The sequence below is a fragment of the Bufo gargarizans genome, chromosome 1 (genome assembly GCF_014858855.1).
Source record: "Bufo gargarizans isolate SCDJY-AF-19 chromosome 1, ASM1485885v1, whole genome shotgun sequence".
Taxonomy (NCBI): Eukaryota; Metazoa; Chordata; class Amphibia; order Anura; family Bufonidae; genus Bufo; species Bufo gargarizans.
The window spans coordinates 702,012,186-702,040,086 of NC_058080.1; the positions used below are offsets into that span (position 1 = coordinate 702,012,186).

General features: G+C 46.7%; 1 protein-coding gene across 1 annotated transcript; it reads right to left on the bottom strand.

Annotated features, from left to right (window-relative positions):
* Positions 1–590: 590 nt before the first annotated feature.
* On the bottom strand, positions 591–4,934 carry LOC122929699. Its single transcript, XM_044283359.1, has 2 exons — positions 3,364–4,934; positions 591–1,257 (listed from the first exon to the last, which is right to left on the bottom strand). Exons 1-2 carry the CDS (start codon positions 3,531–3,533, stop codon positions 591–593), a joined length of 837 nt encoding a protein of 278 aa, XP_044139294.1. The 5' UTR covers positions 3,534–4,934.
* Positions 4,935–27,901: the final 22,967 nt, after the last annotated feature.

The window sequence follows — 27,901 nt, forward strand, 5'->3', positions numbered from 1 at the left end:
GCAGTTCGGGAACTCTATGCAGACTACTTTTCAAGCCCCGAGGGGTCCTTGCCATGGCAGAGGGACGCAATTCGTGGCAGTTTTTGAAATCTTCTGGTCTCATTAGTGTTTTTTTATTTTGTAGATAGTTTGCAAATATTTACTGTGGTATAGTTGAGTGTAGGGACTCGCAAGACACTGAGGACCCTTGACGTGGGCTTGCGGGCTGAGGTTTGGAGAATTCTATTTTTAAAATTCCTAATCTTTGCATTTTTTTCCCGTTTTTCTTTGGGGCGATGACTAACATCAAGGAATTTTGATTTTAAACTTAGAATCCCCAAACCTTCTAATACCTCTTTACCAATTTTTAATTCAAAAAATTCTCTTGCAAGATGAAGTGTGTTTGGGGCTTTTTTTGGGTAATATCTGTTGTGACTAAAACTGGTTGAAGTGTTCCACTGTGTTGTATAAATGAAAAAACATAAGTCAATTGATTGTTGGATAAATATTTTAACTGAAAAACAATAAAACTTTTTTTTGATTTCAAAAAGAGTAATTTTGTCACTTAATAATGCAAGCAATAGCAGCACACAAACCAAATAAACTAAAATTTACAATTCAAATAAGTCTCGGGAAAACGAGCCAGGGGCGTACGACGACGCCGGATGCACCTGGGCTGGTTGAGGGGGAGCAGCAGCAAACATGCCCACATTAAAGGACTGGGCAAGGGTAGGGTTCTGCTCTTGGGAGCCCTGGAAAGTGGGACCCCCAGATTGCTGTCCATGGAAAGGATGCGGTGCCTGCTGAAAAGTTGGTGGCTGCTGATTCGTAGCCACCATGTATTTCTTCAATAAATTATTGATATCCCCTAAAATGTCTCCCTGGTATGGCAGGGAGAACATTTTAAGGACCAACAAAAGAGAGGCCATGCATTGTTGCTGGCTCGCTTGGGGAACGAGCTTCAACATTGGCGCAAGCCCCCTAAGCATAGTTTCTTCATGCCCATCAGTCCTCCTCTGAGCTAGGAACTGGATGACTCGGGCATCTATCATTTCCCGATTCGCTAGCTCAGAGGACGACTGAGGGGCATTCCTCCTCCTCCTCCTGGGCTGTGGTCTTGTTTCAGGCCTTTCAGGTTCCCCACCACTGGTTCCCATGGGTGGTTCAGTGGTTTCCAACACTGGGGAATGTTGGGGGCTTGAATCCGGGGAAAATACAGCAGGGGTTTCTTCACCGCCCTCCTCTGATTCGTCACTGTCCTCCAGATTGTCCACAGTTCTGTAGATATAAATCACACAAATGTAAATAAATAAAGATTTTTCAAGTTGCCAATCCAACATCCCACATCCCAAACTATTTTTGGACAATGAATATGGCTAATATATGTATGTGCATGCAACATATATCACAAAAGGTCTAATAAACCATCTATTTGAGATTTTCAAACAAATGACACTTTGCATACTTTACTCATTTGGGCACATATGATATGTACAGTGTTTCAGTAGCGTACGTTTAAACCACTAAACAAAGGGGTGTTGTTTGGGAGCCAGATTAGAATCTTGCAGGTTTTGCCTTAGCCAACAGAAGAGATTCTGGCCTTCTCGGCCATCCGTACTGAAGAAATGTGCCACCTTAACTGGTTGTAAATTTCACTACCAGCATGTTCTAATGTCCAAATAGCTGAAAATATTCCCCTGATGCTGGTGGATGCATTTTTAACGTTGCCAGAGTGTACCAGTATGGATGTGCCTGACGACATTTACTCGTCCAGCTCAAGGGTCAGGCCGGACTTTGATTTCTGGTAAACCAAGAACAATGGGGTAAGAGAACCCCTTGATAGAGTTCCAGGGTGTACTGACAATCCGTTATAAATCATGATATAAGTTATACAAATTTGGATATTATACTGGTCAGATGCTAGTCAAGGAACATGCACACAGCAAATTTAGGCATTCGGTTTTGCATAAATATTTAAATGTGCCGCAAGAGCAATGTGTCCACCTTCCCAATCAGGGGTATGCTGGTGAATTTTTTCCAACTGCCATCGGACAGACGATTTGCTGTAAGCCAATAGCCGCATATCCTCTCAAAATGCCCATAGTTGAGGAGGTAGGTAACTTACTTTGAATAAGTTGGTTACACTAAAAACCAACAATGAGTAGGCATCATTTTCAAAATACACAACAAAAAGGGAGATTTCTCTCAAATGTAAGGGATACATTGGTGGCTCTGGCGATCCTGTGGAAAGGCAACCCCCTTATGTGTGAAGAAAACCTGCAACTTCAAAAATTGCATCACACACTTGGAGAAAGGCAAGGTCTACACGACGACATTTGTGGCGAGCCATTTTGTAGCACCAATGTTGCGCATCAATTTTTAGAATGGCAGTGTCACGAGGGTGTCAAGAACCACGCCTGACTCCGTTATACCCGGGGTCAGGAAGTCGCAGCGGTTGGCTGCGCGCTCTATGTAAGATAGGGCTGTTTTCCTTATGGTAGCTTTCTGGGTTAGCAATGAAAACCCTTTTCGCTCACTCAGGGATCCGTAGCTCCTTCTCTCAGCTGTTCCTTGTCCAGCACTCCCCACCTCCTTATATTCTCCTCTCACACTTCTCTGGTTGCCAGAGATAGAGCTTCCTGCCTGGACATCTATCCTGACCCACTGGAGCTGTGTTGCTGCGTTCACGGATGGTTGTTTCAGAACGTTACCCTCCGGATCCCTGTTGGACCTTTGTGGACTGCTGTGGTCGTCCACCTGGGTGTTTTGTGTTGGTTTGTATTTGACTGTCCTCTCCCTGGTGTTTCCCTCTTAGTGCAGTGGTGAGGACTAGCGATCCCACTGGCCCGTTCACTATCTAGTTCTCAATTCTGTGAAAGCCAGGGTTTAGCCACGTGATTGCCGCACGGGTGAGGAACCCGTGTAGGGACGTCAGGTGCCTGCCGCAAGGTGAGTTAGGGGTCACCACCTTTCCCTCTCCGTTGGCCAGGGCTTTCCCTGTTTTCCTCCCTGTGTGTGACGCCGGTCATTACAGGCAGTCAAGGGTGTCGCACTGCAACATGCGACATGCTGCGATTGCAACGCCACTGTCGCCTAAAATCCATTGTCGACTGATTTTAGAGCAAAAGACACATCGCAGTCGTCAAATGTCGCATGCTAGAGTGCAACAACAAAAACTGCCTTTTTAAAAGTTGTCGCACAAGATGATGGCATCAAAATGTTGCCCCACAACTGTTGCATCCTATCTGTTGGTTGACTTTTTGATGCGCACCAAATGTCGTCGTGCAGACCGAGCCTAAAGGTATAACACATATATGTTTGCATGGTGTTTTCGGACATGAATTGAATCAAAATGTTTTTATGACGGTAACAAATAAAACTTACGGCCTCAACTCCATCACCGGACGAAGGAAGCTCAGCTGCTGAGTATAGATGTAGGGCCTTTTGCGCGACGTCCCTTCTCCGCTGCGGCCCTTTTCGTTTAGCTCCCTCCGGAACTGGTCCCTACAGCTGTTCCAGCGGACCTTTACATTTTTCACTGTCAAAACAAGCATCCAAAGTTGAATAAACTGAGAATTACTCAAATTTGTTTATTTCAAAAGAAAAGCGCGTTGAATTTATGGAATGATTCAAATTTAAAATATGCACATCTCCACTTGTGGGTGAAAGAGAATGGTAGACAATTTCAGGAATGGCGAAAATATGGGGATATTGGCTTTTCAAAAGACTATTTCATGTAACTGCCAAGAGAGAGCAGATTAAAGATACTGTTCAACATGGCACATGTGTTCAAACTTGCCCAAAAAAGCCACAGAATACATTACAACGGTGGGCAGAAGGTAAGGTGGGAACAGACATTAAAACAGGAAGGGGGCGTAAAATAATACTAGAAAAGTAGTACAAACATACCCAGGGGCGTAAAGATAAATGACTGGCCACAATGACAAATGTCAAAGATGGCCCCCCTACCACAGTAATTTGTTTGCAACACCTTCCTTACAAGCCGACTCGAGTCCAGTGGCTAGTAATGAACACTCTCTTTTCTCAGGATGCTGTTTCTAGCTTTTTTAGATTACCTATACTGTTCCTGTATATCTAACTGTGCAGACACTGTGGAGGGGTCCATGACAAAGTATTTTAATCTACTCCCCCCTCTTCCCGGATAGGGCCTTTCAAGCTCATGGACACAATGTAGCTGCTTCACCTGCTTCGCCTACAGCTGGGCCCCTACATGTACATACCACGCGAGCAGGGATGCTCACCCTGCGTCCCTTCCGCTGTTGCAAAATGACAACTCCCAGCAGGCCTTCAGGTACAGCAGGGCCTAGTGGGAGGTGTTGTTTAACAACAGCTGGAGGGCCACATGTTGAGCATCCCTGCAATACACAATTAAGCCAGGCCTCCTATGGGACATGATTGGGAATTCTCTGAAGTAATTTACTTTTTCTTAAGGGACTACACAAGTACCAAACCTCTTTGCGACATTGCTTGCACGTACCTAGATCTGCACGACCTCTGTTATCCTCTTTCTCCCACTCGCGTGGCTTGAGGCGACGGGCCACTTTCTCCCATGAGATCTCCTTCCGTACGCGGTCCTGATAGGCGGAGGAGCGAGTGTCCCATAGCTCGGGCCTTTCTTGTACTAAAGTTATCAACTTTTCTACATTCCATTTGGGCATTTTGTCGGTTTGATAGTGACCTTGCACCAAACTTCCTGATGACAATTCTTGTCTGAGGTAAATCTCCTCACAAACAAGGCTTGCCAATCGTCTACTTTCAACTTCCTGTCTCCTTTTTTTTTTTTTTTGTGCAAAATGACTTGGAGATAGGTTTCCCGGCAACCAATCCGCAGAAAAAACGGACGCGGATGACACACGGAAGGCTTATAAGGTGCATCCGTGTTTTTTCACGGACCCATTGACTTGAATGGGTCCGCGAACCGTGATCCGTGAAAAAAATAGGACAGGTCATATTTTTTTCACGGACTGGAAAAACGGGTGACGGACGCGGAAGCCAAACGGTGCATTTTCCGAATTTTTCACGGACCCATTGAAAGTCAATGGGTCCGCGAAAAAAGACGGAAAACGGAACAACGGCCGCGGATGCACACAACGGTCGTGTGCATGAGGCCTAAGGCCTCATGCACACGACAGTTTTTTTTCACGGCCCGCAAAAACGGGGTCCGTGGGTCCGTGATCCGTGACCGTTTTTCCGTCCGTGGGTCTTCCTTGATTTTTGGAGGATCCACGGACATGAAAAAAAAGTCATTTTGGTGTCCGCCTGGCCGTGCGGAGCCAAACGGATCCGTCCTGAATTACAATGCAAGTCAATGGGGACGGATCCGTTTGATGTTGACACAATATGGTGCCATTTCAAACGGATCCGTCCCCATTGACTTTCAATGTAAAGTCTGGAGTTCTGTTATACCATCGGATTGGAGTTTTCTCCAATCCGATGGTATATTTTAACTTGTAGCGTCCCCATCACCATGGGAACGCCTCTATGTTAGAATATACTGTCGGATATGAGCTACATCGTGAAACTCATTTCCGACAGTATATTCTAACACAGAGGCGTTCCCATGGTGATGGAGACGCTTCAGGTTAGAATATACAAAAAAACTGTGTACATGACTGCCCCCTGCTGCCTGGCAGGTGCTGCCAGGCAGCAGGGGGCAGACCCCCCCCCCCCCCCTGTTTTTAACTCATTGGTGGCCAGTGGGCCCCCCCTCCCCTGTTGTTAACTCGTTGGTGGCCAGTGTGCGCACCCCCCTCCCTCCCTCCCTCTATTGTTTTAATACATTGGGGCCAGTGTGCGCGCGCCCCCAACCCCCCCTCCCTCCCTCTATTGTTTTAATACATTGGGGCCATTGTGCGCGTGCCCCCCCAACCCCCCCTCCCTCCCTCTATTGTTTTAATACATTGGGGCCAGTGTGCGCACCCCCCCAACCCCCCCCCCCCCCTCCCTCCCCCCATTGTAATCATCATCGGTGGCAGCGGAGTAGAAGATTTTCATACTTACCTGGCTGCTGGCTGCTGCGATGTCTGCGTCCGGCCGGGAGCTCCTCCTACTGGTAAGTGACAGCAATGCGCCGCACAGACCTGTCACTTACCAGTAGGAGGAGCTCCCGGCCGGACGCAGACATCGCAGCAGCCAGCAGCCAGGTAAGTATGAAAATCTTCTACTCCGCTGCCACCGATGATCGGGGGGGGGGGGGGGGGCTGGGGAGGGGGGGGTGCGCACACTGGCCCCAATGTATTAAAACAATAGAGGGAGGGAGGGGGGGTTGGGGGGCGCGCGCACACTGGCCCCAATGTATTAAAACAATAGAGGGAGGGAGGGAGGGGGGTGCGCACACTGGCCACCAACGAGTTAACAACAGGGGAGGGGGGGCCGCACAATGATATTCAAACTGGGGAGGGGGGGGTCTGCCCCCTGCTGCCTGGCAGCCCTGATCTCTTACAGGGGGATATGATGGGGTTAATTGTACTATCATATCCCCCTGTAAGAGATCGGGTGCTGCCAGGCAGCAGGGGGCAGTCTTGTACACAGTTTGTAGTGTATTCTAACTAGAAGCGTCCCATCACCATGGGAACGCCTCTGTGTTAGAATATACTGTCGGATCTGAGTTTTCACGAAGTGAAAACTCAGCTCTGAAAAAGCTTTTATGCAGACGGATCTTCGGATCCGTCTGTATGAAACTAAAACCTACGGCCACGGATCACGGACACGGATGCCAATCTTGTGTGCATCCGTGTTCTTTCACGGACCCATTGACTTGAATGGGCCCGTGAACCGTTGGCCGTGAAAAAAATAGGACAGGTCATATTTTTTTCACGGCCAGGAAACACGGCTCACGGATGCGGCTGCCAAACGGTGCATTTTCCGATTTTTCCACGGACCCATTGAAAGTCAATGGGTCCGTGAAAAAAAACGGAAAACGGCACAACGGCCACGGATGCACACAACGGTCGTGTGCATGAGGCCTAACATAGAGGATTTTAGGGAGCGTAAACGCTTTCAGCAGGTTTTTTCTACCCATCCATGTGGTATAAGGGATGCGCAGGGATTGAAGTTGTTGCTGAATCTCAGTAAGTAATGGCGTGTAGTTAAGTTGGAACAACTTACTTGGGTCAGGGGGAATTTTGATTCCTAAGTAGGAGATGGACTCAGATTGCCAGTGGAAGGGAGTAGAAGCTTTAAGAGCCGCTATAGTTTGTTGGGGGGGCTGTTATGTTCATTGCTTCCGATTTCGAGTAGTTCATCTTGTAGTTTGACACTGTACCATATCGCTCGAATAGGGACAAGAGATGCGGGAAGGCCTCGACAAGGTTGGACACCATTATCAGTAAATTGTTTGCGTATGCTACATTGGTGTATTCAATGGAGTCATTATTGGCTCTAACTCCCCGTATAGCGGGGTGATCCCTGATAGCCTGGAGAAGAGTCTCCATCACCAGGATGTAGAGAGCTCGAGATAGGGGGCAGCCCTGACGCGTTCCATTGCGTATGGAGAAGGATGGCGACAAAGAGCCATTAACTCTTATTCTCGCGCTCGGGTTGCTGTACAGCGTCATGACTGCATCCTGAAACCGCTTTGGGATGCCAAACCTACGCAGGGTTTTTGTCATGAAGTCCCAGTTCACCCGGTCGAAGGCCTTCTTCGCATCGACACTGAGGATAGTCAGGGGGAGTTGGTGTTTTATAGACCATTGCATAGCTGTATGCATTATCCTGCAGGAGTTGTGGTTCCCCTCTCTACCGGGCACAAAGCCTGCTTGGTCTGGGTGGATGATTTTTGGTAGTAAGAGGCTTAAGCGTGTGGCTAGGAGTTTTGCCCAGATTTTTATGTCCACATTTAACAGTGATATAGGCCTGTAACTACTGCAGAGTATGGGGTCTTTCCCAGGCTTGGGGAGAATGGTTACAGTAGCCTCTAGCGACTGTTTGTGTAATTGTGAGCCAGTAAGAAGTGCATTGCACCAGGATGTTAGGTGGGGGACCGGAGAGGTGGCAATTTTTTTGTAGTATCCTACTGGGAAGCCATCCGGGCCAGGACTTTTGCCCAGTGGCATTGAAGTCAGTATCTTTTTAATTTCATTTTCTGTGACTGGGACTAGAAGGGTCTCACCTACTTGTGATGTAATTTGGGGGAGATTGAGATGTTCTAGGAACTGGTCTATTGCTGTGTCTGACAGTTTTTTTTTTGGGGGTGTTATGATCTGCCAGTCCATAAAGCTGCTTTTAGAATTTTTGAAATTCATTGGCTATGTCTGCCGTCTTATATAATGTGATCCCTTGCTCTGACTTTATTCTGGGGATGTACATGGAGTCCTTCCGCTGCTTAATGAGAGAGGACATAAGTTTCGTGCCTTTATCTCAATGTGAGTAAAATCGGAACTGGGAGTACACTACGTGCAGAATTATTAGGCAAATGAGTATTTTGACCACATCATCCTCTTTATGCATGTTGTCTTACTCCAAGCTGTATAGGCTCGAAAGCCTACTACCAATTAAGCATATTAGGTGATATGCATCTCTGTAATGAGAAGGGGTGTGGTCTAATGACATCAACACCCTATATCAGGTGTGCATAATTATTAGGCAACTTCCTTTCCTTTGGCAAAATGGGTCAAAAGAAGGACTTGACAGGCTCAGAAAAGTCAAAAATAGTGAGATATCTTGCAGAGGGATGCAGCACTCTTAAAATTGCAAAGCTTCTGAAGCGTGATCATCGAACAATCAAGCGTTTCATTCAAAATAGTCAACAGGGTCGCAAGAAGCGTGTGGAAAAACCAAGGCGCAAAATAACTGCCCATGAACTGAGAAAAGTCAAGCGTGCAGCTGCCAAGATGCCACTTGCCACCAGTTTGGCCATATTTCAGAGCTGCAACTTCACTGGAGTGCCCAAAAGCACAAGGTGTGCAATACTCAGAGACATGGCCAAGGTAAGAAAGGCTGAAAGACGACCACCACTGAACAAGACACACAAGCTGAAACGTCAAGACTGGGCCAAGAAATATCTCAAGACTGATTTTTCTAAGGTTTTATGGACTGATGAAATGAGAGTGAGTCTTGATGGGCCAGATGGCTGGATTGGTAAAGGGCAGAGAGCTCCAGTCCGACTCAGACGCCAGCAAGGTGGAGGTGGAGTACTGGTTTGGGCTGGTATCATCAAAGATGAGCTTGTGGGGCCTTTTCGGGTTGAGGATGGAGTCAAGCTCAACTCCCAGTCCTACTGCCAGTTTCTGGAAGACACCTTCTTCAAGCAGTGGTACAGGAAGAAGTCTGCAAGGTAAGAAAAACATGATTTTCATGCAGCACAATGCTCCATCACACGCGTCCAAGTACTCCACAACGTGGCTGGCAAGAAAGGGTATAAAAAAAGAAAATCTAATGACATGGCCTCCTTGTTCACCTGATCTGAACCCTATTGAGAACCTGTGGTCCATCATCAAATGTGAGATTTACAAGGAGGGAAAACAGTACACCTCTCTGAACAGTGTCTGGGAGGCTGTGGTTGCTGCTGCACGCAATGTTGATGGTGAACAGATCAAAACACTGACAGAATCCATGGATGGCAGGCTTTTGAGTGTCCTTGCAAAGAAAGGTGGCTATATTGGTCACTGATTTGTTTTTGTTTTGTTTTTGAATGTCAGAAATGTATATTTGTGAATGTTGAGATGTTATATTGGTTTCACTGGTAAAAATAAATAATTGAAATGGGTATATATTTGTTTTTTGTTAAGTTGCCTAATAATTATGTACAGTAATAGTCACCTGCACACACAGATATCCCCCTAACTATAAAATAGTTAAAACTAAAAACAAACTAAAAACTACTTCCAAAAATATTCAGCTTTGATATTAATGAGTTTTTTGGGTTCATTGAGAACATGGTTGTTGTTCAATAATAAAATTAATCCTCAAAAATACAACTTGCCTAATAATTCTGCACTCCCTGTATTGGTAGGCCTTCGCATGGCAAATATTAAGGTGGTCTTTAAGTTGAGTTCTAAGTTTGCTTAATTCCATCTGGGCATTTAGTGCTTTGGAGCGTTTATGGATGGACTCTTTCTCTGCAATTTGCTTAAGGAGAGAGTGCAATGTTTTTTGTCTGTCCTTTTGAACTTTGCAGCCAAGTGCAATAAGTTCTCCCCTCATTACTGTTTTGTGTGTTTCCCACAGTGTTGTGTGTGGCATCCCAGGTGTAGCATTTTCAGAGAAGAACCATGCTAGAGATTTGACATCCGCGGGTCTGTCCCATAAGCTGGAAAAGTGTAATACTGTTGAAGTCGGGGCATGGTCCGAGACCGTGAAAGGATCTATGCTGGAGCTTTCTACCATATCTATGGAGTTGTTGGAGATGAATATTTAGTCTAGTCTCTTGTATGTGTTGTGGGGGGTGGAAAAGATGGTGTAGTCACGTCCGTCCGGGTGTGTTAGATGCCAGGTATCAAGTAGGTTTATTTCAGAGAGGTAGTTATTTATACATCCTATAGCTGATTGTGTTAGCTGTCAGGGGCCATCCGATGTGTCTACATGTGGGTTCAGTGTGACATTTAGATCTCCACCTAGCAGCCAAACTCCTTCTGCAAACAATTTAAGCTTCTGCCAGGTGCTTTTGATCCAATGTTTCTGGCTTCTATTTGGGCTATACAGACTGGCTAAAGTGACCTTTTGTGTGCCTATAACTCCCTTCACAAATATGAACCGTCCATCCAGGTCGGTCTGCATTGTTAACAACTTAAAGGGGATATATTTGGAGATTGCTATTCCCACCCCTCTTTTGGCCTTGTCAAAGGCGCTAATAAACCAGTGTTGGAAATAGGATTTCTGTATGTTAGGAACATTGGACGCCTTTAAGTGTAGCTCTTGAAGGAAGCGGAGGCGTATAACAGGATTTCTTAAGGAGGCGTATAACCTGGGAGCGTTTTTGAGGGGTATTGAAGCCCCTCACATTAAAAGAGGTACACTTAATTTGGCATGACATATAGGGTGCACAATGCATAGGAGCATTCAGGCAAAATCATCGACCAGGGAGGTGAGCAGTAAACAAAAATAACATTCAACATAACAGAAGGTAAGATAACTGAGAGCATAAGGTGGTGGATCCCATGCCGGCAGCCCACAGCAGTTCAATTAGATATAGAGGAGCAGGCATGGAAGACCACCAATGTTGGCGCGTGCACCAGGTCTGCGCTACTGTAATTCTGCTACTGGAGTCGATGTGCGTCTGGTCCATCGATGTAGTAAACCAGCGCTCCCCTCATACCTGGCGCGATAATAACAATGGTAGTTGCGAATCAGTCTAACAGGGGAATAGATCTCGGTAGGAGCCCCACTAGGAATAGGATCCTCCGGGATCTGCTGGAATATACAGAAGGGGGGAGCAAAATATATTTAGCAGATTGCTAATACTTGCATGTTTGGCAGAGGTGAGGTAATCGGGTAAGTCCTCTAGGAGGTTTCTGCTACCAAAAGGTGCTTTTGACTGGGTCATTCAGCTGTAGCTCCATAGTTGCTCAGTCAGTTAAGTGAGTTAAGTGTCTCGAGACCTGTGCATATTCCTCTTCTTTGTTGCCTTTGTCCACCCCTAAACCTCCGGAAGGTCCGGTAGTGGGATACTAACTTATGCAGACGGTAGCCACGAGGGGATATCTAGTGGGGTGGTTTGGAGAATGCCCTATGGATACATTCAATGTGTATTGCCGCTGCTTTGGTGGTACCCAGGAGAGTGGTGAAAATGGCTCCGGCAGCATCCGGTACGGCCTCGTGGGCCACGTTCTCAGGAAGGCCTTGTATGCGGAGGTTTCTCCACCTGCTGCAGTTCTCCTGGTCCTCTATTAGAGCGTAGGCATTGTCAAGAGTTCACATAGGCAGCGGTATTTACGCTAGCGACTTGGATATAGTTGAGGATGGCCGCTTGGGTGTTTTCTAGCGTTTCCACGCGGTGCCCAATGTGTTTGACATCTGCCTTAATTTCTTTGAGGTCATGGAGGACCGGAGACAGAGCTGCTGTTAATGCTTGCTGCAGGAACTGCCTGGAGATCGGTGCAGGACTTGGCTGCGAAAGCTCGCCTACAGGGTCTGCGGTGGAGCCGTCCGCTTCCTCTGAGTCTTGTGTCTCATCCTCATGTTCAGCTATGAGCTGTGCGCTGCGATTGGCCAGCAGTGCAGCAAGGGACACGCCTCCTACAAGAAATCAGTCAGAGGGAGCGCAGACACCGGAGCCTATACCGGGCAAACGGAGCGGCGCCCAGACTTACTAGTAAGTGCAGGGGGACCCCTGGGCGCCGCTCTGCCCACAGGTATAGTTAGTTTTTAGTTTGTAGAGTAGTGAAAGGTCCTCTTTAAAGGGATGCAATCAGTGCAACTACATGACAACTGAGAGAGGCTAACGAGATGAGAAAACGAAAGCAAAACAAAAGGAACCTCAAGCAGGAGGTTGTGAAGAACATCTGTCAGAGCTTCTCAGATGTCTGGTGGTGACACCAAGTTAGACTGCTATTTTAGTGAGTTTGCAGGGTTGCACGGAGGAAAGCTCTCCTACATGCGTATGACTTGGTCGGCAGTCAGGCTCCGCCACTAGTAGTTATATTCTTGTACATAGGAGGCAGTATTATAGTAGTTATATTCTTGTACATAGGTGCAGTATTATAGTAGTTATATTCTTGTACATAGGAGCAGTATTATAGTAGTTATATTCTTGCACATAGGAGGCAGTATTATAGTAGTTATATTCTTTACCAATTTTCTTTTTTATTGGAAAATTAGAAGACTCACATGTAAGAAACATCATCATCTCAGACATATGTTATAATGACATTAATATTATTGAATACAAATATAGAGTATACAGTCACATGTTTCAATGCATGACAGAGCACCATAACTGTAGATTAAGGCAAATTAAGTCAAATAATGCACATTTTTCAAGGGTTCAGTATACAATCAGTGTCAGAGACGGTCAAGGAGGCCTAGGCCTCGGATGGAGGACCGTATGTTGCCGTTAAACTCTGAGTAAGGATCACAATAATAACAAGAACAATAGACGATGGACATTGAAAACAAGAGGGAGAGAAAGAGAGAAGGAAGGGGGGGGGGGAGTAGGGAGAGATCGCGTTTCGGGAGGGGGGGGGGGGTTTGCGGTCGCGCATAAGTCAGCTGAGGTTCCTGAACTTCTTCCAGTTTTGCCAGGTGTCAAGAAAATAGTAGTTATATTCTTGTACATAGGAGCAGTATTATACTAGTTATATTCTTGTACATAGGAGGCAGTATTATAGTAGTTATATTCTTGTACATAGGAGCAGTATTAGAGTAGTTATATTCTTGTATATAGGAGGCAGTATTATAGTAGTTATATTTTTGTACATAGGAGCAGTAGTTATATTCTTGTACATAGAGGCAGTATTATAGTAGTTATATTCTTGTACATAGGGGGCAGTATTATAGTAGTTATATTCTTGCACATAGGAGGCAGTATTATAGTAGTTATATTCTTGTACATATGAGCAGTATTATTGTAGTAATATTCTTGTACATAGGGGCAGTATTATAGTAATTATATTCTGTGGGGTATAGAGGCACCAACCAGTTCTTAAATCAAACAGTTCGGTGTTTATTCACGCTCTTGGCAAGTTCATAAACAAAAAGTCACATTCAACACAAAAAGTTACCTTTTGGTTTTGGTGTTAGTTTACACCCAGCTGGCAGCTCTGCCTCAAAAAGTCCATGAACAGACTTTAGGCGGCCTGTTTCCCCTCACACTGGTCTCAGACCTCCAAGCCCAGCAAAAGCCTCAGATCCCAATACAGAGATCCTTTATGCTGAACCCAGTTGTCTTTTAAAGGCAGCTAGGTGTTGTCAAAACCCGGGCCGGCACATGAGTCCAGTCCGGTGTTTGACCCCACCTGGCCGCTAATCAGTCCAGCAGCATACACTGAGAGGAAAATACCTGCCTCCCCAAAATGGAAGCTGTAATGAAGGCCCTCTTGGAGGCTAACCTGCAACAGCAGGAGGCTAATAAGTAGCAGCAAGAAACAAACCAACACGTGATGGCGCTACAGACGGCAGGAGCATCCTCGAGCGTTCACGGTGCCCGGAAAGCGGTTCGTACGGCGATCCCCAAGATCTCACCCATGGATGATGTCAAAACCTACCTGGCGGTATTCGAGTGGCCGTGAGGGAGAATGTACCCCAAGATCACTGGGCTGAGGTCATCGCTCCGTTCCTGGCATCCGAGTCCCAGCAGGTGTATTTTGACTTGCCAGACGTGCAAGCGGTCAATTACCAGAAAGTCAAGGGTGAGATCCTGGCGAGGCTGGGGGTAATTATGTTGGTCCGGGCCCAGAGCGTGCACCAGTGGGAGTTTAACCCGGCTGAGCCCGCTAGACCCCAGTATTATGCTTTATTCCACCTTTTGCAAAAATGGCTACAACTGGATGTACTGAATCCCACTGCTATGCTGGACCGTATTTTAGCTGATATGTTCTGGAGGGCGTTGCCATACCCTCTTCAGCTTTGGATTGGCTAGGCGTCGCCTGTTAATGCCCTTGAGATGGTGGACCTGGTTGAACGATATGAGGCTACCAGGAAACTAAAGGGAAAGGGGCAGTTAAACCTCGACAATCCCCACCCTAGGCCCGGAGACTGGAGCCGAAAAAGCCCACCCAGGAGGTACCCACTGCTGACCTGGCACTGCGGACCTGGCTCCGGTGATCTTTTGGTGGTGTCATGAGCCTGGTCACGTAAGGGCCGACTGTCCCCATGGGATTGAGCCCATGGACACTAACTATGGCTACCGTCAGACGCTATATGCCAGGAAGCTGTGTGCAACAGGTGGAAGTGGAAGACACTCCAGCGATGGCTCTGCTCGACTCGGGGAGTCTGGTGACCCTGGTAAGGGATACCCTGGTGCGACCCGCTGAGTTTACTGGCCGGAAAGTTGAGGTAATGTGCATACATGGTGACTTAAAAGACTACCCCACTGCTTAGGTGTCTTTAACCACGGTTGCTGGCAGGAGTATTCATGAAGTGACCGTCGCCACAAATCTACACTATGAACTAATAATAGGAAGAGACTTCCCGGGCTTCTCGGAAATGTGGCCACCTATGAGACTTACCGGTCCCCAAGAGTCAGGGATAACCCCAGAGGATTGGCCTTGCTCAAGTGGGAGGTCAGAACCCGAGGCCGAAGGGCAATCGGTAGGGGTGACCGTCACTTCGGTGGATGAGGGGGGAACAGCCCCATTGAATGTGATGGTTGGGGAGGTGGAGGACTTGCCACCGGGCCCTGAATTGGCAGACTTGAATGTCTCCGGTGATAATTTCAGTACAGCACAACACAGGGACCCGACATTATCCCGAGCCTGGGAGAATGTGTTAATGATCGATGGAGAACCACAACAATCGGGGGCCAAGTCGATATTTCCGCGTTTTGTGGTTCTCCATGATTTGGTGGTGCCCAAGACTTAAAAGGGGGTCAGTCAGCACATACCAAACCGCAGGAGCACATTGCTATGGCAGGGAACAACATTAAAAGACAAAACATGCAATGCGACAACTCACTGCAATATAGAGTACAAAAATTGCATAATAATTACAAGTGCTACACTATAAGTGAGAGATACTTGGCAAATCGTTTTGTACAAAATTATTTAAGCCCGTCTGCCACACGTCAAGGCGATCTCTGTTTAGATGGGTTCCTAACACTAAATTCTACCTGTTAAGTGCCATGACGGCTACCATACACTTTAGGGAGTGTAGGTTCCACATGCATGCTGGGTCTGCTTCAATAACTGTCATTTTGGGTGCCAAAATGGCCTCCACTGTATCCAATGAGTACAGGTACCAACATACATGCAAGCCCACTCCACAACACCCCCGGCGTCAAATGGCCACCAAAGACTGCAGTGAGAGTCCACAAACTATCTCACTCATGGTGCCAAATGGCTTCAGTGAGTGAGGGGGAGCAGGCCTGACTGTATACTCACACTAATTAAAATCAGCCTAAAGGGCAGACAAGGTGGTCAGGAGTGCATGACCCAGCAGACCCAGCATGCATGTGGAACCTACACTCCCTGAAGTGTATGGTAGCCGTCATGGCACTTAACAGGTAGAATTTAGTGTTAGGAACCCGTCTAAACAGAGATCGCCTTTACGTGTGGCAGACAGGCTCAAATAATTTTGTACAAAACGATTTGCCAAGTATCTCTCACTTATAGTGTAGCACTTGTAATTACTATGCAATTTTTGTACTCTATATTGCAGTGAGTTGTCGCATTGCATGTTTTGTCTTTTAATGTGGTGCCCAAGACTTATTGCAAACTAGTACTAGATCTAGCGCACCAACATGTTCTCGGGGGTCATCTCGGATTGCAGAAAACACAGGACCGTATACTACAGTGGTTTTACTGGCCCAGTGTGTTTAGAGAGGTGGAAGAGTTTTTAAAGTCTTGCCCGACCTGAAATAACTGGCCCCCAGCCCCATTTCCGTAGTCCCTTAGTACCTCTCCCGATCATCGAGGTCCTGTCTGAAAGAATCACTATAGATCTCATAGGACCAGTACCAAAGTCCACTAGAGGGCACCAACACATTCTAGTCATCCTAGACTACGCTACCCGGTATCCGGAGGCGGTGCCACTGTGGTATACATCGGCTAAACTCATAGGAGATGTTTTCCCGTGTAGGACTACCCAAAGAGGTTTTGATGGCCCAAGGGACCCCGTTCATGTCCAGGGTCATGAGGGAATTGTGCAAGTTGCTGCACATAAAACAGTTACAGACGTCCGTCTACCATCCACAAACGGACGGGCTGGTAGAAAGGCTTAACCAAACCTTCAAAAATATGTTAAATAGAGTGGTGTCCAAAGATGGAAGGGACTGGAACCTCCTCCTGCCCTATCTCATGTCTGCAGTGCGAGAGGTGCCCCAGGCCTCTACTGGGTTCTCGCCCTTCGAACTGCTATATGGCAGACATCCTCGCGGGCTGTTGGATGTAGCCAAGGAGGCATGGGAACAACAGCCCACTCGGTATAAAAGTGTTATTGAATACGTCACCCAGATGCAAGAACTGATAGAGACCGTGTTGCCTCTGGTTCGGGAACATATGGAGGCGACTCAGCGAGCCCAGAGCCGAATCTATAGCCAACAGGCTCGAGTACATAGGAGCAGTATTATAGTCGTTGTATTCTTAACCAAATCTCTTTTTATTGGTCATACCATGTGCAAACAGAAATGTACTGATACAAGATCCTTTTTTTTTTTTTTTTTTTTTACATCAATACACATACATGGAGCTTCAATAACGGCAGAAGTAGAGTACAATTTTCCAGGCACTTTCAGCAATCTGCTCCAAGCAGAGATAATCAAAGACCTCTTCAAAAAGTAAACACATGGACCGTAATCCAGATCACAACAGATAGAAGTCAGAACAAATGAAAATGAAAAGGACTGGGAGACAAACAAGGGGAAAGAGGGGGAAAGGGGTGGGGGGGGGGGGTGTTATGCTCTAACCAGCAGGATGTTTAAAGTTTTCCCAGGGGCTCCATGTTTTCAGAAACTTCACACGTGTATGTGACTCCCAATGGGCCAGCTCCTCAAACCTATATAGCTGATCTATCTTTCCCATCCACCTCATAACAGTAGGAGGTTCGGTTTGTCGCCACAGAAGGGGGATTAAGAGCTTGGCCGCTGTAATAAGTATAGTAGGCAAATCTGACTTAGTTGGGGTGAACGACGTGTTTGGGCACCAGAGTAAGATCAACTTGTGATCCAAGACAATGGAGGTAGAACAAATCTTGTTCAATTCTGTTTCTATTTGTCTCCAATAGGGGCGAATATTGGGGCAGCTCCACCATATGTGCGAAAGAGAGCCGATGCCCGCTCCACACCTCCAGCAGACCTCAGGAATCTCCGGATTAAGTCTATGAAGGAACTCCGGTGTTTTATACCAGCGGGTTAGCAACTTATACGAGTTCTCCTGAATTTTAATGCAACGGCTAAAGCCGTGTGAATGGGTCAGTACAAAGGCTTTCTCTGGGTCAGACAGTGTTAGGGATAGTTCTGTTTCCCAGGAGCCTATAAAGTGGGGTTCAGAATACGCAGAGGATAGTAATTCTTTATACATCACTGAGAAGGGTCTGCTGGAGGGTCGAGCGGACCTCAGCCTCCGCTCCAGCCAGGTGGGTGAAGTAAGGTGAGAGGTCTGCAACTTCAAAAGCTTAATATCTCTCCTAAAGCTATGAAGATGAAGAAATGCAATTGATTTGACCCTAGGCAATCCAAGTATCCCCTCCCAATCCAGCCCTCCCCCTGCGGACACCACCTCCTGTAAAGTGTGATTTCTGAGCAAAGCCCATACTCCCGTGGCATTCGATATCTTAGGATTGATAAAGGACTGCAGGAGATGTAGCGGAAGGTCAGGGCTGGGGAAGTTAAGTGTCTTGGAGCCATACAACATGGACCAGGTGAGTAGCACCCCTCTCCACAATAATGGCAATTTAGAGGCCGTGGGGGGACATGAGCGAACACCCCACAGTATTAACCTTTCACGGTCTGTAAGTAAAGCTCGTTCCAAGCGTGAACAAATATTTTCAGAGCGGTCTGAAAGGAGGCCCAAACCTCTACACATAAGATTTGCTTTGTAGTACCCGTGAATATCAGGTAGCCCAAATCCCCCAAACCTCCTCTCCCTAGTCAGAATGGCATAGGCTATTCTAGGGGACCGACCTCTCCAAAGAAAGAGGGACAACATCCGGCGAACCTCTATGAAGTAGGACTGCGGGATCCATATAGGTAATGTCTGTATGAGGTACAGAAATCTAGGAATTATATACGTTTTCAAGTAATTTTTCCTTCCTATCCAGGAGATAAATGGCATGTTTAAGGATTGTAATTGTGTCCTGACAGACTTCAGTAAATGCAGGTAATTAGACGGGAACAGCTCTTTGGGATCCGCTGTAACACGGATGCCAAGACATGGTATTTCTTTCGGGGCCCACTTGAAGGGGGTGGAGTTTTTCAGGTGTTGCACCACACCAGCAGGGCAGGAAATATTAAGGGCCATGGATTTGGAGTAATTAATCTTAAAATTGGAAACAAAGCCAAACTCTTCAAAAATAGCAAGCAATTTGGGGAAAGACGTCTTAGGGTTTGAGGTCATCACCAGTAGATCGTCCGCAAAGGCAGCAGTCAGGTGTCTCTGAGATCCTATGGTGAGTCCCTCAATCCCAGATGATTGGCGAATTTTGCTTAAGAGTGTCTCCATCACCATTACAAATAGTGCCGGAGAGAGTGGGCATCCCTGGCGTGTGCCATTTGTGATGCCAAATGATGGGGAAAGGGTCCCGTTGACTTTGACCCTGGCAGAGGGGGCCAAATATAGTGAGAACACAGCAGAAATAAATTGCTCCGGTATTCCAAATTTGGACATAGTTTTAGACATGAAGGGCCAGCTCACCCTGTCAAAAGCTTTTTCCGCATCAGTGCTCAATAACGCTACCGGCACCGCCTTAGCTCTCGCCCAAGACATCAGATGCAATAGACGGATGGTGTTCTCTGTGCCCCGTCTGCCAGGGACAAAGCCAACCTGCTCACCATAGATTATATCTGGGAGTATCTGCTGGAGACGCTGGGCCAGTATTTTCGCCCACCATTTGACATCCACATTCAATAATGAAATAGGTCTGTAACTGCCGCATTCAAGGGGGTCTTTATTCTCTTTAGGGAGAATGGTCACATGGGCCATCAGGGATTGAGAGGGCAAAGAACCACCCTGTAGTAAATAGTTGCATAAAGAGTTAAAGTATGGAAGGAGTGTGTCTTTAAAGGTTTTATAGTATGCAATATTTAGGCCATCGGGGCCGGGACTTTTACCAGACGGGATAGAAGATAAGACTTTCAATATCTCTTCATCTGTAATCGGGGAGGTGAGTTGGGAGATCTGAGAGGGGTTCAGTGATGGGAGGTTAATCGAGCTAAGGAAAGCATCTGATGCCTTGGCAATCATATCAGGAGTTGCTTGGTTCGGAGGGGGTAAATTATATAAACCGGAGTAAAAGGCGCAAAAAGCCTTCGCTATCTCAGGTGTGGTTTTACGTGTGATACCCGCTGCGTCCTTAATGGCAGGAATAAAGGAGTCTGTCTGCTGCTTCTTACTAAGCGCTGTCATTAGCTTATTTCCTTTGTCACCATGGGCGTAGGCTTTAAACTTCGCTCTAAACAGTAATTTGGCAGAGGTGACATTTAAAAGATTCTTTAAATCATTCCTGGCTTCATATAATTCAGCAGCTACTTGGGAGGCCTGGGACTGCTTGTGTGAAAGTTCAAGGGCCGAAATACGGGACACTAACAGGTTTTGGGCCTGGGAACGCTTTTTCCTGATATGAGAGCCAAGTGCAATCAGCTCACCCCTAATCACAGCCTTGTGTGTCTCCCAAATAATGGGGATAGCTGGGGCAGATGGGCCAGATGCATTTATCTTGAAAAACTCTACCAGTAAAGCTGACAATTTGGAAACACTATCAGGATCCTGGATAAGAGTGTCATTCAGTCGCCATGTCCAGTCTTTCTTTGGGAGGTCGGTCAGAGATAAGGTCATGGAGATTGGCGCATGATCAGATAATACAATGTTCCCAATTTTAGCACCAGAAACAAGTGAGGCATTAACTGATGAGAGAAAAAGGTAGTCAATCCTATGGTACGATGCTTTGGCATGAGAATAGAAGGAATAATCCCTTCCAGAGGGATTCAATGTGCGCCACACATCCATTACCCCCAGTCTCCTCAAAGAAATCTTGAGACGCCTCAAGAGTCTGTGCGTAATGGATGACCTGCCTGCAGACGAGTCTAGAGACGGTTCAAGGGCCACATTAAAATCCCCCCCCAAAATAAGCATTCCCTCTTTAAAGGCACTCAGCTGCTTGAGGGTCTGAACGAGCCATGGGACCTGACCCCTATTAGGGGCATAAACATTCGCCAGGGTAACAGAGGTGCCAGCAATCAGGCCCTTTAGGAACAGAAACCGCCCCTCAGGATCCGTTAAGTGCGCCGCAAGCTGAAACGGAAGATTTTTGTGCACTGCAACGCTGACCCCTCTGCTAGCCGAGGAATGGGTGCTGTGAAACCACTGGGAGAATTTTGCAGTAGACAGTTTTGGGACCTTCCCGGTTTTAAAATGTGTTTCCTGCAAGTAAGCTATAGAAGTTTTATCTTTATGCAAAAGTGACAGTACCTGAGATCTCTTACATGGCTCGTTCAGACCCCGAGCGTTCAGTGAGGATACGACAAAGGAAGTCATGACAACCTGGTATAAAGTGGGAGAAGAGCATATGCCACCTGAGAAACATATAATGCAAGTACACAATAAAACGTGATAGAGCATGGAAGGAGGACAAAAGGAAAAAAGACAGACGGACAGACAGGGGAAGACAACAAACGGGTAATAAAGCAAATTAAAGACAGATAAACAAACATCTGAACTGAGCGATCAAGCTCGCATTGTGGGAGTCCCATGAGACATCTGATGCAGGCTAGACCCTTTCTCATTGTGGCAGTAAGCCGGGATCTAACATCAGAGGGGGGCTTCCATGGGACAACTGAAAGCCGCTGAGAGGCTGTCAGGAGGGGGGTGAACCTCATGTGATGAGGAGCTGGTGAAACCCCATAATTGAACTAACTGGGGTAGAAGAAAACATAGCCACAAAACCGTCCGAACCAGGACATGGCCACACGGGTTCAAGTGGACGTTAGGCCACACAGTCAACTGTGGTCTTCAGCCAATGAACTAGGCCACTATGGACCGCAAAGCAGGATAGCGTCCATAATTCAGAACAATACTTCTCCATTCGGGAACGATCGCAAGATCTGGAGACAGGGGCACACAACCCGGCATTATGCTGCACAGCCGCATCCGCTGTACTAGGGAAGATGAAGAGCCTTATGCAGGCAGCAGGAGGCTAAGGTGTGCAGCTCAGGTGTCTCGGCGGCTTTTCTTGCTTCTCTCCGCTTTGCCTGGGGAGACTTCTGACCAAGTCTCGACGCTCGGAGGGGCAGGTAAGGGATCCCCTTGGTCGGCGGGCATCCATGACGGGACATCAATGGGCGTCAGGCCCAGCGGACCCCAGATGGTCTTCAGATCCGCCGGTGTACGGACCGTGAGCTGCCTGCCATTCTTCAAAATGGCCAGGCCAAATGGGTATAGCCACCGGAACTGTGTGGCGGATGCCTTTAAGGCCTCTAGTAGTGGCTTGAGTATGCGCCGCTTTGCCAGCGTGGTGGGCGCTAGATCTTGAAAGAACAATATGGCGGAGTCTGCATACCTCAGGTCTTCAGCTTCTCTGCCGGATCGAAGTATGTCCGCTGTGTCCACATAACTCAGCAGACCGCAGATCACATCGCGTGGTGGGTCAGATGGCTTTGGCTTTGGCCGCAGTGCGCGGTGGATGCGTTCCACCACCACCGTGGCAGCCCGGTCTGGGCCTAGTAGCTGGGCGAAAATTTCAGACGCTACCTTGCGGAGGGCCTCATGCGCAATGGATTCCGGCAGGCCTCTGATTCTCAGGTTCCGGCGTCTGCTCCGGTTCTCCTGGTCCTCTATCCGGAGTAAGGCTTCATTAAGCATGTCCCGGTGCGCCTGTAGAGCCTGACAGGTCTTTCCCTCGTGCAGGAGGATCGCTTCTTGTGAGGCTTCCAGCGCCACCACTCTATGACCTAGGCCCCGGAGGTCTTCTTTAATATCCTCTAGATCCCTCTTCAGGGGAGCCAGAGCCGCATCCAGAAGCTCCTTAAGAACTTCCTTAGACAGGTTTGAACGCCTCCGCGGCAGTCTGCATACCGATGCCTCCGATGCGCTTCCCGCTTCAGACGGGTCTTCAGCGTCTGATGGCTGCGGCGCTCGCGGCGCCATTTTGGAGCTCTCGGCGGGACGCAGCTTTGCCTGCTTTGTGAGGTACTGCTCCATATCAGGCTGCTTCGACCGAGCGGGTGTCAGCTCAAGTTGTTCCCTGGGTCGGTCTTTGCTTGGTTTCCCCATTAGTGAGCAGTTTTATAGCAGATGAAGGGGTTTAATCACCAGCAGAAGTGAGGAGCTCAGGAAGCTGCTGCCATTCAGCTTCAAGGTCAAGCTCCGCCCCCCATAGTCGTTGTATTCTTGTACATAGGATGCAGTATTATAGTAGTTATATTCTTGTATATAGGAGGCAGTATTATAGTAGTTATATTCTTGTATATAGGAGGCAGTATTATAGTAGGTATATTCTTGTACATAGGAGCAGTATTATAGTAGTTATATTCTTGTACATAGGAGGCAGTATTATAGTCGAAAGTGTGTGGGTGCGTTGCGGGAACACCCACGATTTTTCAGCGCGAGTGCAAAACATTGTAATGCGTTTGGTACCCGAACTTCTTCACAGAAGTGTTCTGTAGATTGTATTAACTTCCCTTATAACATGGTTATAAGGGAAAATAATAGCATTCTGAATGCAGAATGCATAGTAAAATAGCGCTGGAGGGGTTAAAAATAAATAAAAAATAATTTAACTCACCTTAGTCCACTTGCTCGCATAGCCGGCATCTTCTTCTGTCTTCATCTTAGCTTTGTGTAGCAACAGGACCTGTGGTGACGTCACTCCGGTCATCACATGATCCATCACCATGGTAAAAGATCATGTGATGGATCATGTGATGACTGTGACGTCACCAAAGGTCCTTGTTGCTACACAGAGCTAAGATCAAGACAGAAGGAGAAGCCGGGCTGCGCGAACAAGTGGATTAAGGTGAGTTAAAATTTTTATTTATTTTTTTAACCCCTCCAGCGCTATTTTACTATGCATTCTGTATTCAGAATGCTATTATTTTCCCTTATAACCATGTTATAAGGGAAAATAATAATGATCGGGTCTCCATCCCGATTGTCTCCTAGCAACCGTGCGTGAAAATCGCACCGCATCCGCACTTGCTTGCGATTTTCACACAACCCTATTCACTTCTATGGGGCCTGCGTTGCGTCAAAAACGCACAATATAGAACATGCTGCGATTTTCATGCAACGCACAAGTGATGCATGAAAATCACCGCTCATGTGAACAGCCCCATAGAAAGGAATGGGTCGGTATTCAGTGCGGGTGCAATGCGTTCAACTCGCGCATTGCATCCGCGTGGAATACTCCCCTGTGTGAAAGGGGCCTAAGGGTAATTGCCCTTATTTCTCTCTGGCCTCAGGCCTACGTCTCCTCCTCCTTTCATTCTCCAGCTTTGATGTGATAATCTGTGTCACTGATTCATATCCTGTTATGTGCAGGTTTTACCATGTTAATTATTCCTCCTGGTAATAAAGATAATGATATACTGTACATGACGCACTGGTGACAATCTGCATTGGATATACCACAGTATTCAGCGTCATTGTCCTTAAAATGGTGACAGTGTGATAAATAAATGGTGCATATAAGCGGCTGTCCAGAGTTCTTTCCAAGTTTGATAGTGAACAGAGTATTCTGCACATCATATGCAACATGTGGCACTACAACTCCCAGCATGCATGTATCACCGAATAATTGTACTGAAAAAGAATGAACAAATTTCTAACATACTTTGTGTTTCATTTCCCCAGCATTTTCAGGACCTCTGCTTACTTTTTTTGAATGAAATCATTAACCCTTCCTGCACCATACCGTACCTGTATTGTGCCGCAAGCAAGTCATTACGTTAGTAATGACAAAGGCTGAGAAGTTGTGTCAGTGCATCAAGTTGTGGGTACCAGCTGTCATTGGAGATAACTCTGATGCTGACTATTTAACCCTTTAGATGCTGTGATTAATCCTGACCTTGGCATCTATAAACCTCGTCCCAGACTCAAAAATGCAATTGCATTGTGCCAAGGGGTTGCTACAGCAGCTGGGGAGTCTAACAATAGCCCCCAGGCATGCCATGTACAGGTGCCTATTAGGCCCTGCGTTTAGCAGGGCTGAACAGGCTTTATGTTAGTTATAACAGTTACTGACATAATACACTGGAATGCAGAGGTATTTCAGTGTATTATATAAGTGGTCAGATGATAAGCACGTTCAAGCCCCCCAGTGGGACATAGAAAAAGAAATTAAAAAGTAAAAAGAATGTGCTTGGAAAAGTAACAAAACCAAAACATTCCCTTTTTGTCTGTAAATATGTTAAAATATAAAAAAAGATACATAATTGGTATCATTGTATCTGTAATGACCCATACAATAAAATTATCACATTTCTTATCATGTATGGTAAGCAGCGTAAAGAATTAACAAATCCCAAAACTGCAGTTTGATAATTCCTCCTCCCAAATGGAATAAAAGGCAATCAAAAAGCCGTAGGCGGACAGGGTCAGGAATACCATATTGTGGCACAATATACTGCCCCAGAAGAGCCAAATACCACATTACACCACAATATACTGCCCCAGCAGAACCTAATACGACAGTGCATCACAAAATAATGCCTAAGCCGCATAAACTATATGTCCACAGAATCTGCCCCTATGTGGTGGCCAGCACTCCGGTTTCCTCAGGTTGGCAATACAGTTAAATTCAGGAGGCAACAGGACAACTTTGGCTACTGGCCAAATACATAAGTGCTTGATGCCCCAACATTAATTACTTCTCTGACTAGAGACTGTGAAAAAATAAATAACATTTCTGCACCCTTAACAAGTTAAATGGGATCTGAAAACCCATCCTGAGCTAAAACTTCTCACAGGTGAGGATTTGTTACAACTGTATAGTCTAATAAATTATATAAAAATGTATTCACCTCAAGATCTTAACCTGAGACTGGTGGGTTAGTATATTAGACATTTTTTGTTTTTGTTTTTTATTTGGTAGAGCTGTAGGGGGGTTTCCGTTTGGTCCAAAGTACTGCACATAGACCGGCTTCCTTATGCCAGCTCATTGCTGTATTTTGCAGAAAAAGTTAATCCCCATTAATACCATTAATAAAAAGTGCAATTATTGCAATTTATTTAGTTACACACCCTTTGATGCTCGTCTTTCACAAATATGACTGCATGGGTGTATCTATAGCCATAGCCGTTGTTATGGGGCCCAGAGGTTGATAGGGCCAATCAGGTGCAGTGTTCCATTATGCAGGGAATATCAATATGCAGCTTTTTGCTATAATGTGGGTTTTCTGCTATATTATGCTATTATACTTACCTATAATATGTAGGTGAGACAGTGTCTGTGAGTTTGAGGCAGCCCATCTGTAGCTATGATGCAGTGGGGTCTTGTGATAACGCCCAGTTCTCATGAGATTACGCTGCAGCATGATCCCCTGTGACGGAACTCATCAAAGCGGGGAGAAATCTCCCCTAGCAAAGACGAGGAGTGAAGAGCCAAACCTCTGAGCTAGTTGCAATGGATTAACATTTTTGGTACCCAATCATAACAGCAGGTATGCCATGCTCAGTGCAGTGTATATGTATGTGCATCACCCCAGAGCAGGGGGTATCTACAAATGTTGTGTATTGTTATTTCATGCTATGTAAAGTATACCCAGTATAGCAAGGTATGGTTGGCATGCCAAGGTTTAACAATCCTGGCTCAGCCCTGTGCAGGAGGTTGGGTGAGGATCCAAGATCTGGCCCAAGCTCAGTTAGTCAGTCTTATTGTAGAGTTCAGTAAGAGAGGAAGCTGTGCCTTATGCCCAGAAAACTCCAGAGACTAACAGATCTCTGTGTGAATTACAGCAAGATTAAGAGAAGTAGAAAATGGGAGAACTTAGAATCTGCATGGTTAAGCATTAGAGTCAGCAAGGTAACCTGCTACTTAAGCTATTCAGACTTTGCTGCAGTGAGGGACACTGTTAAGACACTCTTCACATTTGGACACATCCTGGCCAGGCGTGCCTTCAAAATTCTTTATCTAGCAGTTTACATTACAGCCATTATTACCAAGGTACTGTTGTCAGCCATAGGTTCTGTCGGAAGAGATTTTAGCAAGACGGTCTACAAAAAGGGTCATAACTCACATCCTTGCCTAAATCCACGCACTACTATCTGGGAGAGAATTGCACTGTCTACAGTAGAAACTGTCTGCTATAAGTAGATGTACTACAACTCCTATTTTGCCTTTAAATGAAGAGAGATTTATTCTTTTACCTCTGACCTGGTTTTCTGACTCCTGCACCATACACCAGCCATTGCACTCCACACGCCCTGTCTTGCACCCATACAGACACTTAATATCAAGGGCACCCCAACCACCATCAGACAGGAGCCCCAGAACCAGACTGTGCCCAGTGGGAAGAAAGGGTGCTTCTTCCTTTTGCTTCTTGGGCCTAGGGAACAACATTGAAAGGAAAGCCACTGTGATTGACCGTGACAGCCAGAGCCACTACCACTACAATCCTCTGCTCTGGCTTCTCAGGGGCCCACTGCACATGTCAATTCTTGGTTTGGTGACAGATCCTCTTTAAACTCCTTAACCTCTTCCCGACATATGAAGTAATAGTACGTCATGGCGGCAAGTGACTTGCCGCATTTTGACGTACTATTACGTCATGGTGATCGGGCAGGCACCCAGGGCTGTCTTTAACGCAGGGCAAAAGGGGCAGTTGCTCCTGGGGGGCCCAAGGCAGCTGCCTCTTGAGCCCCGCTGGCCACTGGTGACGTGGGGGGTGGCGGCAGGGCACAGGGAGATGAGTGCTTCCATTGTGGAAGCCCTCATCTCCGTAGTCATCTGTATCGCCGTCCTCAGGACAGCGATACAGATGAAAGTGCTGCGGCTGGGCAGGGGAGGGAGAGGCGTCTCCCTTCACTGTCATCGTGCCGCCTGAGCCGTACAGCGCGGGACACAGGCCAGAAGAGGCCTGCATCGCATTGCTGCCAGCCTGATAGAGGTAAGTATAAGTCTTTATTTTTTTTTTTATATCATACTACTACTGGCACATGAT